The 18,292-nt window shown below is 42.7% G+C and overlaps 1 protein-coding gene across 2 annotated transcripts in view; it reads left to right on the top strand.

The window, feature by feature from the left end:
- The window catches only part of LOC120933238 (serine/threonine-protein kinase N1-like), a 126,442-nt gene that overhangs the window by 79,087 nt on the left and 29,063 nt on the right, over positions 1-18,292 (top strand). For both annotated transcript variants that reach the window (XM_040346336.1, XM_040346337.1), the window contains exons 14-16: positions 7,204-7,279; positions 13,120-13,211; positions 15,264-15,440. In XM_040346336.1, coding sequence (XP_040202270.1) covers positions 7,204-7,279; positions 13,120-13,211; positions 15,264-15,440 — 345 coding nt within the window. The remainder of the gene's footprint in view (positions 1-7,203; positions 7,280-13,119; positions 13,212-15,263; positions 15,441-18,292) is intronic.

Raw genomic sequence — 18,292 nt, forward strand, 5'->3', positions numbered from 1 at the left:
ATTAAGTGCATTCAATGTATATACGGTATGTATTTTAAAGAAGACAGTTCTAGTTGTCAAAACCAAATAATAATAATATTAAATAATATTTTTTTTCCTGCATTCTTTTAATTAAAAACAATGCAAGGAAAACATACAAAAAGCACTTACAACTAATAACAGGAATATATAAATAAATATTTGAGCAATTATATAAAATACATTTTTTCCATGTTATGGACAAGAAGATAAGATAATGTAATGATAATGTAAAGATAAAGTAATGTTACATAAAAGATAACCTATTGTTATATTGACTGGTTACACAACAAATGATTAGGTAATGCAATGTATAACGGAGGAAAAGAACATTTATGTAGGATATTGATAATGTTTTAATATTTATAAATTTAAATTATTAATATAATTATTATTATTGCACTAATTTTTATTAAAAGAAAATAAAAATATTATTGCACTAATTTTTATTAAAAGAAAATAAAAAACAAGGAAAATAAAAAGTCAGGAGTGCTAGGTAGGACACAAGGCATACTTACTGTATCATTTAGGCCTCATGTACACTGGACGTTTTGCTAACTCTCCTAGACTCTTTTCCCCCTGGCAGCTGAGTTTTGGCAGAAAAAAGGCTTGCCGCTTGCAGATTGGTGTAAGACGTTTAGGTGCATTTAGGCATTTCTAGCGCTTGGGTTTTAATTAATTTCATTGGCCAGAGTAAGGCCGAGTACACACGATCTGTCCATCCGATGAGAATGGTCTGATGGACCGTTTTCATCGGTCCAAACCGATCGTGTGTGGGCCCTATCGGTTAGTTAACCTTCGGTCAAAAAAATAGGAACTTGCTTTAAAATTGAACCGATGGACGCCTAACCGATAGGTCAAAACCGATCGTTAGTATGCAAAAACATCGGTTAAAAACCCGGGCATGCTTAGAATCAAGTCGACGCATGCTTGGAAGCATTGAACTTCGTTTTTTTTCAGCACGTCATTGTGTTTTACGTCACCGCGTTCTGACAAGATCGGTTAATTAACCGATGGTGTGTAGGCACGACGGACCATCAGTCAGCTTCATCGGTTAACCGATGACAACGGTCCTGATCGTGTGTACGAGGCCTAAGAAGTATTCTGACCATTGAAATGAATTACGCTGAAGTGCTAAATACACCTAGGGCCAGATTCACAAAGGACTTACGACGGCGTATCTCCATGTACGCCGTCGTAAGTCTGAAAGTGCGCCGTCGTATCTATGCGACTGATTCATAGAATCAGATACGCCTCACTGTTGCCAAGATACGGCCGACGTAAGTCTCCTACGCCGTCGTATCTTGGGTGCATATTTACGCTGGCCGCTAGGGGCGCTTCCGTAGATTTCTGCGTCTAATATGCAAATGAGCTAGATACGCTGATTAACGAACGTACTTGCCCCCGGCGTATTAATATACACTGTTTACGTAAAGCGTACGACCGGCGTAACTTTAACCCTCATAAAGCAGGGGTAAGTCATGTTAAGGTATGGACGTCGGAAACGTCCGAACAGCGTCGTATTTTATGTCGTTTGCGTAAGTCGTATGGGGATGGGCGTAGGTTACATTCACGACGACTAAGCATTGCGCCGGTGTAACTTAGGGAGAAAATTTGACGTGATACTGAGCATGCGCTGTTCGTTAGGCGCGTCATTTATGTGGGGTCACGATTCATTTCCATACAACACGCCCCCTACCAGCCTACTTTGAATTACGCGGGCTTACGCCGGCCCATTTACGCTACGCCGCCGAAACTTACGGAGCAAGTGCTTTGTGAATACTGCACTTGCCTGTCTAAGTTGTGGCGGTGTAGCGTAAATAGGATATGCTACGCCCGCACAAAGATGCGCCCAGATACGTGAATCTGGCCCATTGTGCTTATAGGTTTTTAGGCGTGTCAATTGTTTTTTTTGTGAAAATCTGCGACTCCTGGATGCACTGGCTGTAGAGGGGGGGTTCCTGCCTCTAAGCTTCCCTGCCTTTAAACTCCTCTAAACATCTATATGTGCATGGACATCATTGTGACTCAGCACAGAGCGATTTTGGAAAAGGTTCCTGTCATAGGCGTGCCTAGACACACCCTAATCACCCGTGCGGTGCAGATTCCCCCTGCTGCCCGAGGCCTGCCCCCCCACAGAGCTGCTGTCTTCCCTCCTCCCCTCTCCTGCTGGCTGCTGCAAATACAAATAGGGTATTTTTCAGGATGGAGAGTAGGGGAAGTGTGTCATTTACAGGCCCCTTCCTTTTCTGAATGAACGCAGTACTAATCACTCACTGTGTTCATTTAAAACTGAAGCATGGTAAACTGTGTTCAGTTTGTGAATGAACAGGAAGCCATTCAGCACAGAGCACTTCCCAGCCGAAGCTGCATGTGTGTTAGAGCTTTGGGGTGCACACTCTAATGCAAAAGGCTGTTCACACCTGTGGTTCCTCTAAATCTTTGGTTAAATTCCAGTGTGCTTTTGGCCACGTAGAATATACAAACCTTATCAAATTTGCATCCAAGTAGCACTACACAATTGCACTGAGCCTAGGTTCACACTGCTGCGAATTCAAAATCGCGGTAAAATGCGCGATTTTACCACGATTTCGCGGCCCGAAATCGCAAAAAGTAGTACAGGAACTACTTTTTGAAATCGCAGATGCGGCGTCGCACTGATTAGGACAGTGCCATTGCCGACAATTGCTGCCGATTTGAGATGCGATTTGACATGTCAAATCGCATCTCAAATCGTTCCAAATCGTACCCAGTGTGAACCAGGGCTTAAAGTCGGATCAAAATTGTACCGCAGCAGTGTGAACCTGAGCCTGATGCCGCGTACACACCATCACTTTATGTGATGAAAAAAAACGACGTTTTTAAAAACGTCAATTTAAATGACCATGTGTGGGGGAAAATTTTGTTTTATGTCTTAAAAAAAACGACAAAAAAAAATTGAAGCATGCTTAAATTTTTTGTGTCGTTTTTTAAAACGTCGTTTTTTGTGTCACAGAAATTGACCGTGTGTAGCAAAAAACAACGTTTAAAACGACGTTTTTAAACCCGCGCATGCCCAGAAGCTAGTTATGAAGCGAGCTTCAATGGAAAAAAGTGGTGAACCTAACCTCGCTTTGCTAGAACATTGTGAAAAAACGATGGTGTGTAGGCAACGTCGTTTTTGAAAATTGAAGTTTCAAAAACTTTGTTTTTTACTTCACAGAAAATGTCGTTTTTTTCCATCACATAAAGTGATGGTGTGTACGCGGCATGAGCCTTATTTCTCTTTTTTTCCTGGTGACAAATATCAACAGGTCTGAAAGTGAGAGAAGTGAAAGAAAATCCAAAAATGTTGAGTTTTGTCCATAACAGAAATAGACGGAAAATACACAATTTACCATCTATTTCTGGGGAAATGTTCCCATTTTTCCGGAAAGGCGGATGGCAAAAGTTCATTTTTTTTACCATTTCCTCCTCTATACAAAGTGAAAAATAAAAATGTTTTGACTTTAGATAAACTTTGAAAAGACTGCGGCTCCTGTTTGTCTACAGATTCTTGCCTGTCTCAAATGATGACATGCTCATTGTTGGCCCTGGTTCATGAAGTCCTTGTTCCCCTTCATTGTTCAATATTCAGTGTCTTTGATTAGCACTGAATATGGAGCCTGGTAGTTTCCAGGATTAGACATCCCTTGGGTACCACCAATCTTCTTCCTTGTACAGCAGGAGTTTTCCAGAAGATGTTACCTGGTCCAATCCTCTGATCAGCTGATCAAACGATAAAAGTATGGTTCCCTTGGTGCAGATGCTCAGCAATAAATGTCTATTTGGATACTCTCATAGCAATACATTAGATCACTTTATACTGATGGAAGGATCATTCCAACTGCTCTTATTATGCCACCTTGATTTATTATCACACTTTATATACCCAATTGCCATCTAGAAATTTTCCTCTACTGTATTATTCATGCTATTACTGGATTTTGCATTACTGCTGAGCTGGCAGATTCCATATAGAAGCAAATTATGGCCCAAATTGCTGCATTGTTCTTGTACCATAAATGTGAATTGTAGAACTCAGTTCTTGAATCTCTGTATATGTAAATCTTTGTAAATTCAAACTTTTGCTGTATTCTTATGCACAAAATGTAAACCATATGAAACATCAGCCAAAGCTTAAAAAACAAAAAAAATAAATTCAGATTTTTGCAGCCACTTCAGTGGAAGGGGAATTATCATTGGCTGGTCACTGACTTGGTAAATAGACTGCTACATGCAAAATAAAGTAGCCAGCGTAGAGTAGGCAGCCCCTCCAAAGGACAAAAACAACAGTTCTCAAGGGTCTAGCCATCTCTGTAGTAATTTGGGTTGTAAAAATCTGAAAATAACACACATGGCTAGGGTACTACAGATATCATCTGCCACTTACTAAAAGGACTGCTATGCACACCAATCTTACCCCCTCTACAAAATGATCAGACCAACACCACTTTGGGGAAAAATGTGGCCATAGCGGACATTAATTAACAAAACAACCAATATATAACATGAAATAACAATAACAAGAAGGTTGCCGCTCTTTGGAGGCATAAAATAACCAACACAAAAAAAGGTCACTGCCCCCACCTATAACTGGTCTTCACAGCAAGGAGCACTTGAAGGCCATGTCAAATAAAACCAAAGAATTTCCAAGCTCAACTTACCAACCAGCCTGCGACCAACCAAATTAACCTGTCTAACAGTATGCGTTAAAAACAGGGGTTTAGTTGCACACATTTGAAAATACATGCGTAAGCTGCAGGCCTCGCCAAGGCACCCTGTATCTTGCAAACCCTAACTCTAAATTTGGAGAGTCTCTACAGTGGGAGTGCATGTATTCTAATGGATAGATGAAGGGCAGATGACTGTAGAGAGCCCAACCCTCCTTAAAGGCGCAGGAACACACTAGACACCCAAACACATTGCACAAGTGCACAATGGCAGTGCGTTGCCTGACCAATATGTCAATAGTATAAAAAAAGGTCACTGCCCCCACCTATAACTGGTCTTCACAGCAAGAAGCACTGGAAGGGCAAACGCATGTCAAATAAAACCAAAGAATTTCCAAGCTCAACTTACCAACCAGCCTGTGACCAACTGAATTAACCTGTCTAACAGTATGCGTTAAAAACAGGGCTTTAGTTGCCCACATTTGTTAGACAGGTTAATTTGGTTGGTCGCAGGCTGGTTGGTAAGTTGAGCTTGGAAATTCTTTGGTTTTATTTGACAAAATAACCAACACCAGGTGTGTATCTGCGTGCTACTTAGAGGTCCCCAGCAGCATCACACTGGCTTGGGGACAATCCCAACTTTCTGCAGATACCTTGATCTTCACACTTCCCAATTAACCCACCATTATCTGTGATTCAACAGGGGGCGCCATACCTAGATGGATCCCTAATATGAGCTATCACTGTAAATTTTGAACGCCTTCGAAGACCCCAACTGCCAGGCCACTATGGCCAGCAAGAGAACCGATCTAAGCGCACGGTGGGAGGGTGGAAAGTTTCTTCCTCGTCCAATGCTTCCAACTGCTTGAAGATTTTCAATACCTCCCTGTACAATTCCTGTAGACCCTCCTACTATCTACAAATTATCCAATCCTGCTAAATAACCTCATATCTCCTGATCTTAAATGTTAACCCTATAGCTCCTTGCTTCCCCTGTCCCCCTTTTCAGGCCTATCTGGATTAAAATACAGCAGGCATTACACTTTTTGGATTTGACCTCAAATTGTGACGCTTATATCTCATTGTTAGTACAAAAATGTTTTTAAAATTTCAAACCCCTCACTCAAGCCTTCATAGAGTTAAAAAGGTTAGAAGAGAAGAGGAAGAAGCATGCATTAAAGTGGAACTCCAGGCAAACAGCTAAATATTTATTACAGGTAATTTTATTGCGCCAACAATTTACACAGAGTTTTACATATTGTACCTTCACATCAGCCCTTGCCTTGGAGAAGCTTAAAGTCTATGGTCCCTATCTCACACATATTTATATAGCTTCAACAAATTACACAATGGGGTTGATTTAATCAAACTGGAGAAAGCAAAATCTGGTGCAGCTCTTTATGGTAGCCAATCAGCTTCAGACTTCAGCTTCTTCACTTAAAAACCTGGAAGCTGGTTGATTTCTCTTAACTTCCTGTTCCATTGCGAAAATAGGAAGTGAGAAGAAATCCCTACAAAGTGAGGGAATCCCTGGTTGTCACCAGAACTAGTGTCCCCATTGGAAGATTTCCCAACCATTCTTGTTCAAGGGACAACCCAAAATGTATGATTTTCTTTCACTTTTAGAGGTAATGTCAAACAGGAGAAATAGAGAGGGTAAATCTCTCTGATGGGGGCACAGACAGCAATAAAACCCTCATGAGTATTAAAAAACCCTCTTCACTCTATCCAAAATGTTAAATAAATGTATTTTTAGAACAAGAAAAGCACAGAAGGAATTCCATGCAGATAGTGCAACCAAGGACCCTAGTGCTGCAAGGTAGAAATGCTAACCACTAAGCCACTTCGCTGCCATACATGTATGTTCAAAGCCATTCTGTCTCGACACTTAAACATGCCTATAGGATGTACCTGTAAAGAAGAAATCATATACTTACTTCTCCTGCCACCCACACCCGTGATTGCCGTTCCGATCCTGAGAAATCCTTTGCTGAAGTCTCTTGCTGGAAACCCATTCCACCTTGCTTCATCTTTTTTGAATAAGGCCATAAAAATTGGCATTGGTCAGGTATAATTTGGATGGATTTATATCATACATACGTATACAGTTTCCACAGGTTCTATGACTAGACAATACAGGTAAGGCATTGATTGAATGTCAGCAACTATAAAACAGCTATTGTTTAGATTAGGGATCTCCATACTTTTCAGTATGAAGCTCACACTAAAGTTTTTACAAATATTCTTGGACCAAAAAAAAGTTATTTTTCCAAATTAAATTTCACCCCTTTACATCAGAACCCCCCCCCCCCCCCGCATCAGGATCTCCATTGGAGTCCCCCTTAAATGAGAAAGCCAGATAAAAACTTGCTCTGGGTCAGATTTGGCCTATGGGCCATAGTTTTGAGACCTCCGATTTAGATAAAATTAAGTAGGTTGGGTTTATTCATATTGGTTTATTCATATAGTCATTAACAAATTTATGTTTTTATAGAACACCGAGTGTCTCTCACCTGTCATTAGAAGACTTCAGGCTGTTGGCTGTCCTGGGAAGAGGACATTTTGGAAAGGTGAGTGACGAACAATAGTTTTATAACTCAAATATGAATCTGAGAGACAACGCCCGGTTGGGAACCTAGAAGAACCCCTTATTTCTGTTAGGCCCCGTACACACGGCCGAGAAACTCGACGAGCAAAACACATCGTTTTGCTCGTCGAGTTCCTTGTGAAGCCGCCGAGGATCTCGGCGAGCCAAGTTTCCCCGTTGACTAACGAGGAAATAGAGAACATGTACCCGGTCGTGTACACACGACCGGGTTTCTCGGCAGAATACAGCTCCGATCGAGTTTCTGGCTGAATTCTGCCAAGAAACTCGGTCGTGTGTACGGGGCCTTACTGGAGTCTTCTGACTGCCACAGAAGTTATGTATTTTCTAAGATTCCAAAAGGATCCAATTCTACAACTACAGCTTTTCACTTATTGCTACTAGTGTTTTTTAATAATGTCCAGTGTGCATGAGGCCAAAATGTGGGCTAAGTTAGTCCATGGCTTCTTACCTATCCTGAATACTTCAACAGTGAGATCTCCCCAGACTGTTCCTGTCCACCTGGGGGTTTTGGGTGGTGCTACCCATCTTTGGTGTTCCAGTTCCTCCTCGTACATTCTCAATAATATACAGGTGAAACGCGAAAAATTTGAATACCGTGCAAAAGGTAATTTATTTCACGAATGCAACTTAAAAGGTGAAGCTAATAAATGAGATAGATACATGCAAAGCAAGATCGTTCAAGCCGTGATTTGGCATAATTGTGATGATTATGGCTTACAGCTCATGAAAAACCCAAATTCACAATCTCAGAAACTTTGAATATTACATGCAATCAATAAAACAAGGATTGTACATAGAACAATATCGGACCTCTGACAAGTATAAGCATGCATATGTACTCAGTACTTGGTTTGGGCCCCTTTTTCAGCAATTACTGCCGCAATGCGGCGTGGCATGGACGCTATCAGCCTATGGCACTGCTGAGGTGTTAGGGAAGACCAGGATACTTCAATAGTGGCCTTCAGCTCTTCTGCATTGTTCGGTCTCATGTCTCATCTTTCTCTTGGCAATGCCCCATAGATTCTCTATGGGGTTCAGGTCATGCGAGTTTTCTGGCCAATAAAGCACAGTATCCCCACGGTCATTGAACCAGGTTTTGGTGCTTTGGCTGTGTGGGCAGGTGCCAAATCCTGCTGGAAAATTAAGTCAGCTCGTCTGCAGAAGGAAGCATGAAGTGCTCCAAAATCTCCTGGTAGACGGCTGCGTTGACCCTGGACTTAATGAAACACAGTGGACCAACACCAGCAGATGACATGGCTCCCCAAATCAACACAGACTGTGGAAACTTCACTCTGGACTTCAAGCATCTTGCAGTGTGTCTCTCCATTCTTCCTCCATACTCAGGTCCTTGGTTTCCAAATTAGATGCAAAATTTGCTCTAATCACAAAAGAGGACTTTGAACCACTGAGCAACAGACCAGGTCTGTTTTTCTTTAGCCCAGGTAAGACGCTTCTGACGTTGTTTGTTGTTCAGGAGTGGCCTGACAAGAGGAATACGACATTTGATGCCCATGTCCAGGATCCGTCTGTGTGTGGTGGATCTTGATGCACTGACTCCGGCCTCAGTCCACTCCTTGTGAAAGTCCCAACACTTTTGAATGGCCTTTTCCTGACAATCCTCTCCAGGCTGCGGTCATCCCTGCTGCTTGTGCACCTTTTTCTTCCACACTTTTCCCTTCCACAAAACTTTCTATTAATGAGCTTTGATACAGCACTTTGGGAACATCCAACTTCTTTTGCAATTACCTTTTGAGGCTTTCCCTCCTTATGGAGGGTGTCAATGCTGGTTTTCTGCACAACTGTCAGGTCAGCAGTCTTTCCCATGATTGTGATTCCTACTGAACCAGACTGAGAGACCATTTAAAGGCTCAGGAACCCTTTGCAGGTGTTATGGCTTAATTAGCTGATTAGAGTAGGAAACTTTGAGCCTAGAATATTCAAATTTTCAGAATATTCAAATTTTCTGAGATTGTGGATTTGGGGTTTTCATGAGCTGTAAGCCATAATCATCACAATTATGGCAAATCAAGGCTTGAACTATCTTTCTTTGAATGTAATGAGTCTATCTCATATATTAGTTTCACCTTTAAGTTGCATTAGTGAAATAAATAAACTTTTGCATGATATTCTAATTTTTCGAGTTTCACCTGTAGAGTGAATTAGAAATCCAGCAGAGAGAATGGGAGCCCCTCCTAATTGTCACAGTAGGTGTGCAGACCTGGGAACTCCACACAGAGATTTCACCAATAGAGTCCCTGTGAGATATAAGAAATTGTCGGATGATTTCAACTTCCAACAAAGCTGAAACACCTGTCAGTGGGATCCTCTATAAACAGTGCTAACTCCAATTTATGAAATGACCTAATTTTGCATTTCATATCACTAAGCCCAGTTCTGGCAACTTTCAACAGAACGGTTCCAAATTTCAGATCAAGAAATAGGTTAGGCTAAAATAAATGCATGCTTGTAAAAATGTAACAAGTATAAACGGTTTGGAGACAGAACTTAAAGCCATGCTTTTTTTTTTTTTTTTTTTTTTTTGATGGGATGCTTTTTTATCAATAATTCAGTTTGTGATCATTAATAAATTCTACAGTATATTAATACTTTAAGCCCCTATAAAACTTTTAAATTAAATCAGCTAAATCCATTCCTTTCTCGAAAAGGCAGCCTCAGCAGAAAAGCTTGTCCTCTGCCAGGAACTGCAGAATGGGACCCTTATGCCCTGTACACACGATCAGAGTTTCCGTCGGAATAAACTCTGATGGGTTTTTCAGACAGAATTCCGTTCAAGCTGTCTTGCATACACACGGACACACCAAATTCCGACCATCAAAAATGCGGTGACGTACAACACTACGACGAGGCTCGAAAAATTAAGTTCAATGCTTCCGAGCATGCGTCGAATTGTTTCCGAGCCTGTGTGTTTTTTTCTCCGTCGAAGTTCCATACAGACGAACGGAATTTTCGATAGAATTTTTTTGCGTCAGAAAAAAAGAGAACATGTTCTCTGTCTAACTCCTTCGAAATTTCCGACTGAAAAAGTCCAAGACCAAAGTCCTGACTTTTTCCATCGGAAATTCCAATCGTGTGTACGAGGCATTACTGTCTGTGGGGGAGCAGTGGCCTCATGAGTGGTCCACTGAGTCAGAGCTCTACAATCAGTTTTGCTGATTGCAGAACTATAGGTCCGACTCAGTAGGCTGCTCATAATTTAAGAGACTGCGGCCTCGTACACACAACCGTTGTCCTCGGCAAAATCCATCAAGAAAAATGCTGGCAGAGCATTTTTGACGAGAAAAACGGTCGCATGTATGTTTTTCGTCGAGAAAACTGTTGTGGATCTCAACGAGAAAAAAAGAGAACATGTTCTCTTTTTTTTCTTCGGGAGTCCCAATTTCCTCGACGTGTTTCTCGTCGGGCTGGTTTAAGACCAGAAACACGTTTGTGTGTATGCTTAGAAACCCGCGCATTCTCAGAATAAAGTATGAGACGGGAGCACACCTTCGGTAAAAGTCGTTTTCATAATGGAGATAGCACATTTGTCACGCTGTAACAGACTGAAAAGCGCGAATCGTCTCTCACCAAACTTTTACTTAACACTCAGTAACATGAGATTAGCAAAAGCAGCCCCAAGGGTGGCACCAATGGAATCAAACTTCCCCTTTATAGTGCCGTCGTACGTGTTGTACGTCACCGCGTTTGAGAACGACGAGATTTTGTCTTGACAGTGTGTACGCAAGGAAAGCTTGACAAGAACCCCGTCGAGCAAAACAATGTTTCTTTTACGACGAGATTCTTGGTCATGTGTACGAGGCCTGCCAGTCAAAAACTGCGTTTATGTTACAAGAAACAGTCAGACATTGCTAAAGAGGAAGAGCAGTCAAACTGTTTTTCTTGTTTTGGGTAGCATGGGGAAGGATTCGCAATTGCTGTTTTGTGTCCCTGTTTGGTAGACTCTCTTTTTGTCTCTGGTTACTAACATGGATGAGCTTTGGTTTGGTCCAAAGTTGGCTGTCATTGCCAATCATCTGCAGATTCATCGTTCCACAACTGTACATATACTATGAGGCAGGGATGCTCATGATATCATCAGCCTAAAATCACAACAAGGCCATATTAGGTCAATCACATTGACATACTCAGTCTAATATGGTCATGTGCCAATATTAAGACAATGATATCACAAGCACCCCCGTCCTTTTGTGTACGTCAGCTGTGGGGTGGGCAATCTGACCTGCACAGCTCATGACCCAGCAATGGCAACTAACTTCCAAGTACAACTGAAGCCAAGCTTGAACCCAAAGATGGAATTTCCTATCTCTTCCTATTGTGTCTTCAGAACAGGAAGTGAATGGAAATTTCTCCCTCACCCTTTCTTACCCCATCTGTACTGGAAAATGTTGCTCTAATTCCACTGAAAGTTTTTGAAGCAGATCAGCAGATCTTTCTCTCTGGTAGGAAGCAGCGATCCCTCTGCAGAGGTCTGCCATGCCCCCTGTGAATCAGAGCAAGAGCTTGTCAATCATCAGAGAGTATGAGCTTTGCTGATTGCAAAGCTATAGGTCTGACTCAGCAGGGGACACATTGGACTTGTGCAGAGAGACCACTGCTTCCACCCAGAGAGCAAGGGTCCACGCTGGCAGAGACAGACTTTTCTTCTCAGGATGTGGTTATTTTATTAAGAAAGCAAACTGACTTTGCACAGCTTTTTGTTTTGATGTACGGTACCTGGAATGGATTTAAATAGAGTGGGCCAAATCCTCAAAAGGGATACGCAGGCGGAACTGCTGTTCCGCCTGCGTATCCCTGTGCCTATCTTTGGAACTGATCCTCAGAAGCAGTTTTCCAAAGATAGGCAGAAGATCCGACATCTGTAAGAGACTTACACTGTCGGATCTTAGGATGCAGTACCGCATCCGCCGCTGGGGGCATTTCGTGTCGAAATGCCGCCTAGCGTATGCAAATGAGGACTTACGGAGATCCACAAAGCTTTTCAGCTTTGTGTTTTCTGCGTAAGTTTACGTTTGCATACGTAAAATTAGTTCTGCTTTTACAAAGTGTAAACTAGTTACACCTTGTAAAAACAGACCTTTTTTTCGATCGCCGCGATTTTTTTTAAATTTTGAATTTTATTTTTCGGCGCGTAACTTTTTTTTTACCCGACGCAACTTTATTGTCTTGTCGCAATCCACAAAGCCCAGCGTAACGTAATTTTGCGCGCTGCCCGTCGGGAAAATGACGTCACGAGCATGCGCAGTACGGCCGGCGCGGGAGCGCGCCTCATTTAAATTGTCATCGCCCCCTGCAGAAGAGGACCGCCTTGCGCCGGAGACATTTAAGTTACACGGCCGAAAATTTCTAGGTAAGTGCTTTGTGGATCGGGCACTTAGGTAGAAATTTTCCGTCAGTGTAACTTAAATGGTAAAAGTTAAGTTAGGCTAGGTTTCCTTCCAGCATTAATGTTTGCATAAAATGTTTGAACCTATGAAAATAGAAATGTCTTTGTGCAAATAAAAAAAAAATCCCCTTATACTTGGCATTACCACTTTAACTGTGACAAAGCATTTTGCATTGTGCCTCTTCGTACACCAAATTTAGTAATCTTAGTTCAGTAACAATATATCTCCATTATCATGTCTCTTCATTTACATCAATCCACATCACATTGGTTTACATGTAGTGTACAAAATCTTAAATAACCCAAACAGTTCACAGTCTTGTTTGGTCTTAGTAAGTGATATAAAGTAGTTGCCACAGATCCTGTAATTTTTTTTACCAATGTTTATGTCTCCTGATCAGGTTCTACTCTCTGAATATAAAGCAACTGGGGAATTATTTGCTGTTAAAGCTTTGAAAAAAGGAGACATTATCGCCAGAGATGAAGTGGAGAGGTGAGCGTCCAGGCCGAGACTTTTCTGACTTTGGACAGAAAGATAAAACAGGGAGTTATCACCCCTAGCAATCAGATTCCAGCTCTCATTGTTCCAGTGCAGGCTAGAAAATGACAGCAAGGCTCTGATTGGTTGCATTCAGGCGGGTGCTGGCACCTGTACTGTGTGCAGAAGGCATTTGTTTTGGCATCTGCCCCTTGTTGTGTGAAAGCAACCTATAGAAGTAAATGCAGATTCGGGCCATGCATAGCTGTCAAATTTGACTTACGGCTATGTCTGTGCATTCACCTCATCTGTATCCACTTTCATAGGTTGCCTGCACACACTTTGTGGCAGATGCATGACGCCAAAACAAACGCCTCTTGCATGCAGTATGAGAGGCAGCACCCGTCTGAACGAGGACTTGCAGCTCTTCTGTTTTTGATATAATGCAGTTGATTTACTAAAGACACGTAAAAGGAGATTTACTAAAACTGCACACACAGAATCTGGTGCAGCTGTGCATGGTGGCCAATCAGCTTGTAGGTTTTATTGTTAATGCTTATTTAACCACTTACAGACCGGAAGATTTTCCCCCTTAACCTCCCTGGCGGTATGATTCTGTCTGGAATTACGTACTAAAAGCGGTACAATTATTTTGCAAGGAAATTTGCCGTTTTATACTGTAGGTCTGTAATTTTTAGGAATAACTCACTTAAATCTGACCAAACAAGAGTCTTGTAGGCATTCCGGGTATGATTTTTTTTTTAAAAACAAAATTATAAATTATAATAAATAATTATAAATAATTATAACAAATAATAATATAATTATAATAAAAATTATTCAATAATGTAATCAACTCAAAATCACTGAAATTTGCTCAGTTGCAGAATTGTCGCTGTCATTACTTTTATTTTTTTATGACGAATTTCCCCACAAATCGCTATTGATCAATTCTGCAAGTGATTATAATTTATTATCGCTGTTTTCTAGCTGCTCTAAAACCATTTTTGACATAAAGGGACACTTTTGGACAATCTACAGTTTTTAGGCAGAAATGACATTTTTTATTTTTATAAAAGTACATGTAGGGCACTGGGCAGACCACTAGGGACAAGGGGGTTGTGTATTTTTTACATACAGTACTGTAATCTATAAGATTACAGTATACTGTATGTAAAGTGTTTGTTTACTTTTTTGAATTTGGCGCCGTTCTCCGCTCCCGTGCGTCGTAACGTCGCAGGGAACGGAGATCGGCGGCACACGGGGAGACTGTGAATCGAGCGAGGAGGTCCCGCTCGCTCACACAGCGCGGTGGCATCGCTGGATCCAGGGACAAGGTGAGTAACTTGCCTGTGGATCCAGCGAAAGGTAAGCCGCGCCGCTGCACGTCCACCCCGAGCGTGACTCGGGGATACCGATCTTAGCATTGAAAACCAACCCCGAGTCACGCTCGGGTTTACCGCCAGGGAGGTTAATACATCTTGACCCCACGTAAAATGACGGGTTTTTTTAACGGCGCATGCGCCGTCCGTGGGGGAATCCCAGTGCGCATGCTCGAAATCACGTCGCAAATTGTCAATGCTTTCGACGTGAACGTAATTTACGCAAAGCCCTGTTCGCGAACGTTTTACGTAAACGACGGAAAATTCTACGCTGTCCCGACGTCCATACTTAACATTGCGTACGCCCCATAGACCCAGGGGTAACGTTACACTGAAAAAAGCCTTATGTAAATGACGTAAAAAAATGCGCCGAGCGGGCGTACGTTTGTGAATCGGCGTATCTACCTAATTTGCATATTCCTCGCGTAAATCTACGGAAGCGCCACCTAGCGGCCAGCGTAAATATGCACCTAAGATCCGACGGCGTACTAAGACGTACGTCAGTCGGATCGAGCTCACATTCAGTCGTATCTTGTTTTGTGGATACAAAACAAAGATACGACGGGGCATCGTAGAACTTATGCGGCGTATCAATAGATACGCCGGCGTAAGTTCTTTGTGGATCTGGCCCCTTGCCTTTAATAAATGAACCGCAGTGCCTCATTTTATTCCTTGATTTCTACAGCCTCCTGTGTGAGAAGCGTGTGTTTGTGGCAGTAAGTGGCGCCTCCCATCCATTCCTTCTCAGCCTCCTCGGCTGTTTTCAGACTACGGAGCACGTCTGCTTTGTCATGGACTACATGGCTGGAGGGGACCTGATGACCCACATCCACACAGAGGTTTTCAGCCAGCCACGTGCCACGTGAGTACACATATTGATGTATCTGAGGATAATTTACTAATGTAACCTGCCTTGAAAAGAAAATTTGAAAACAATGTAAATAGAAAAGTAAGGTAATCTTAATGACCAATCCGCTTTCAGTTTATTAAAGTCAGATGAATTCTGATAGGCTGCTATGGCTGCTGTTTGTTGTTTAGGAGCTCATTCAGATGACGGGTAAATGTATTTATGCAGGAACTTGCTGCCATACACCATGCGCTGTATGTAACAAATCATAGACCGGATTCACAGAGAGCGGCGTATCTTTGTGCGGGCGTAGCGCATCTCATATGCGCTACGCCGACGTAACAGAGAGAGACAAGTACAGTATTCACAAAGCACTTGCTCCCTAACTTTACGGCGGCGTAGCGTAAATGGGCGGGTGTAAGCCCGCCTAATTCAAAGTAGGCTGGTAGTGGGCGTGTTGTATTAAAATGAATCTTGACCCCATGTAAATGAAGCGCCGAACGAACGGCGCATGCTCAGAATCACGTCGAATTTACGCCCTAAGATACGACAGCTCAATGGCAACGACGTGAACGTAACCTACGCCCAGCCCCATTCACGTACGACTTACGTAAACGACGTAAAATCCGACGGCTGTTCCGTCGTCCATACCTTTGCATTGGCTGCGCCACCTATATAGGTGTTTTATCTTTACGCCGGACGTACGCCTTACGTAAACGGAGTAGCTTACTGCAACAGGCGCAAGTACGTTCGTGAATCAGCGTATCTAGGTCATTTACATATTCGACGCGTAAATCAACGGAAACGCCCCTTGCGGCCAGCGTAAATATGCACCCAAGATACGACGGCGTAGGAGACTTACGTCGGTCGTATCTTGCCACAATTCAGGCGTATCTGATTTAGAGAATCAGTGCATAGATACGACGGCGCACATTTGGACTTACGACGGCGTATCAGTAGATACGTCTGCGTAAGTCTCTGTGAATCCGGCCCATTGTTTTCTCAATGTTTAAATGTACCCAATTTGACACTGCCGCTGTTTTGGGCCAAAATCAACAATGTGGGTCATTCATGCAATGCATGCGCAGAATGACCAACCTACAGTCATTTATTAATTCATTCATGCCTGGCCGAGGTCATTCCGTTCGCGCTTTGCCACTCCGTAAATGACTTATTTGGGGCTGATGTGTAATCATAAGTTGTGTGTAATCAGCAGCAAAGATGTCGCTAATTATATGCTCTATGGGCCATATTCTCATAGAAGTTACGATGGAGTATCTCAGGATACTCCATCGTATCTCCCTTTTTTGGCCCGTGTATCTATGCTCCTGATTCTTAGAATCATTTTCGCATAGATACACTTAAGATCCGCCATCTGTAAGTCACTTACACTGGCGGATCTTAAATGTAATGACGCCGGCCGCCGCTAGATGGCATTTACGTGAAGGACTCATTTGCGTATGCAAATGATCCTTCTACGCCGATTCCCGAACGAGTTCGCGTCGCGTAACCGTCGCTAACGTCGTTTGCGTAAGCGTAAACTTACTCCTGCTATATGAGGAGTAAGTTTCCGCAAGTCCCACGTAGGCCATGTTACGGATGGCGTCGGGTCCGCGTCGTGTTTTTTCGTCGGGTACGTCGTTTTACTAAGTCGTTCTTGAATACGACTTTACGTCAATGACGCACACGTCGGCGTCATTGACGTTTTCCGCCGAGAACTGGAGCATGCGCACTGGGCTTTTTGAAGCCCGAAGCGTTGCGCAGTTCATTAGAATCGGGGGCGCGCTTAATTTGAATACAAGCCGCCCCCTTGGAGATCCGCCAGGCTACGCCGGGGCATTTACACTCCGCCGTCCCAACTTACGGAGCAAGTGTTTGGGGAATACAACACTTGCTCCTGTAAGTTGGGACAGCGGAGTGTAAGTGCCTTAAGCGCAGCCCGCGGATTTTTAGAGAGAATATGGGCCTTTATATTTATATGTCGAGCAGCGGCAGTGGCCAATAGAGTTCAATTATGCTGTAAGCATTTAAATTACAGAACAGACGTTATATAGGTACACAGCAAAATATGGCCTAATAATATAAGGCCCTGGATTTATCTGTTTTTCTTTTTTTCTGCTCCCACATGTAGCAGAATATCATGCTGCCCAGCCTAGCTGTCTGAATGGGCCTATAGACTTAAAAAGTGCTGCGTACAGATGCGTACAAAACTATATGCTGTATGCATCTATACCAGTTTTGCCAACCTACCAGATTGAAATTTACTGACACAACACCCAAAATTTACTGTCACAGACAAGTTTTTACTGGCATTTCCAAAAGTTACAAATTTACAGTTTTAAGTGCAGATTTTAGTATTTAGGCTACAAACAAGTACAATATGCAATCAGCAATGTCATTTAAGGTAGATATTAAGGCAACAAAAACTATTTCCAGTTTATTTTTGATATAGTAAGTAGCTCAGGGACAGGACACGCTCTCACCGTGACACTAACAGCAGTGTGAGCATATATCACCATTACTGCATGTCCCCTCCTGAGTCACAGTGACAGTCTCTCTCCACGCCAGGTGGTCCGTCCAGTCCCTTTAGTCCACTTCATTCCAAACAGCACTGACAGTCCCGCTCCCGACTAGCCTTGCACCCATTCCGCAGACGCAAGGCTACGGTTGCTCCGCTCGGCTCCCTTGTACCAGAACATCACACGACACACTCAGGCACTGCCTGTGCCAGACCCACTCTTCACTGGCGCCAGGCAAACACACTGTAGTAGGCACTCTGATGGTCTCTAACAGCTCTGGACTGGAATTGCGCATACAAAGTTTTAAGAGTGTGACCTTTTCCTGTCACTGGTTCTTATTGGTTGCCA

This window comes from Rana temporaria, chromosome 3 (assembly GCF_905171775.1).
Source record: "Rana temporaria chromosome 3, aRanTem1.1, whole genome shotgun sequence".
NCBI lineage: Eukaryota > Metazoa > Chordata > Amphibia > Anura > Ranidae > Rana > Rana temporaria.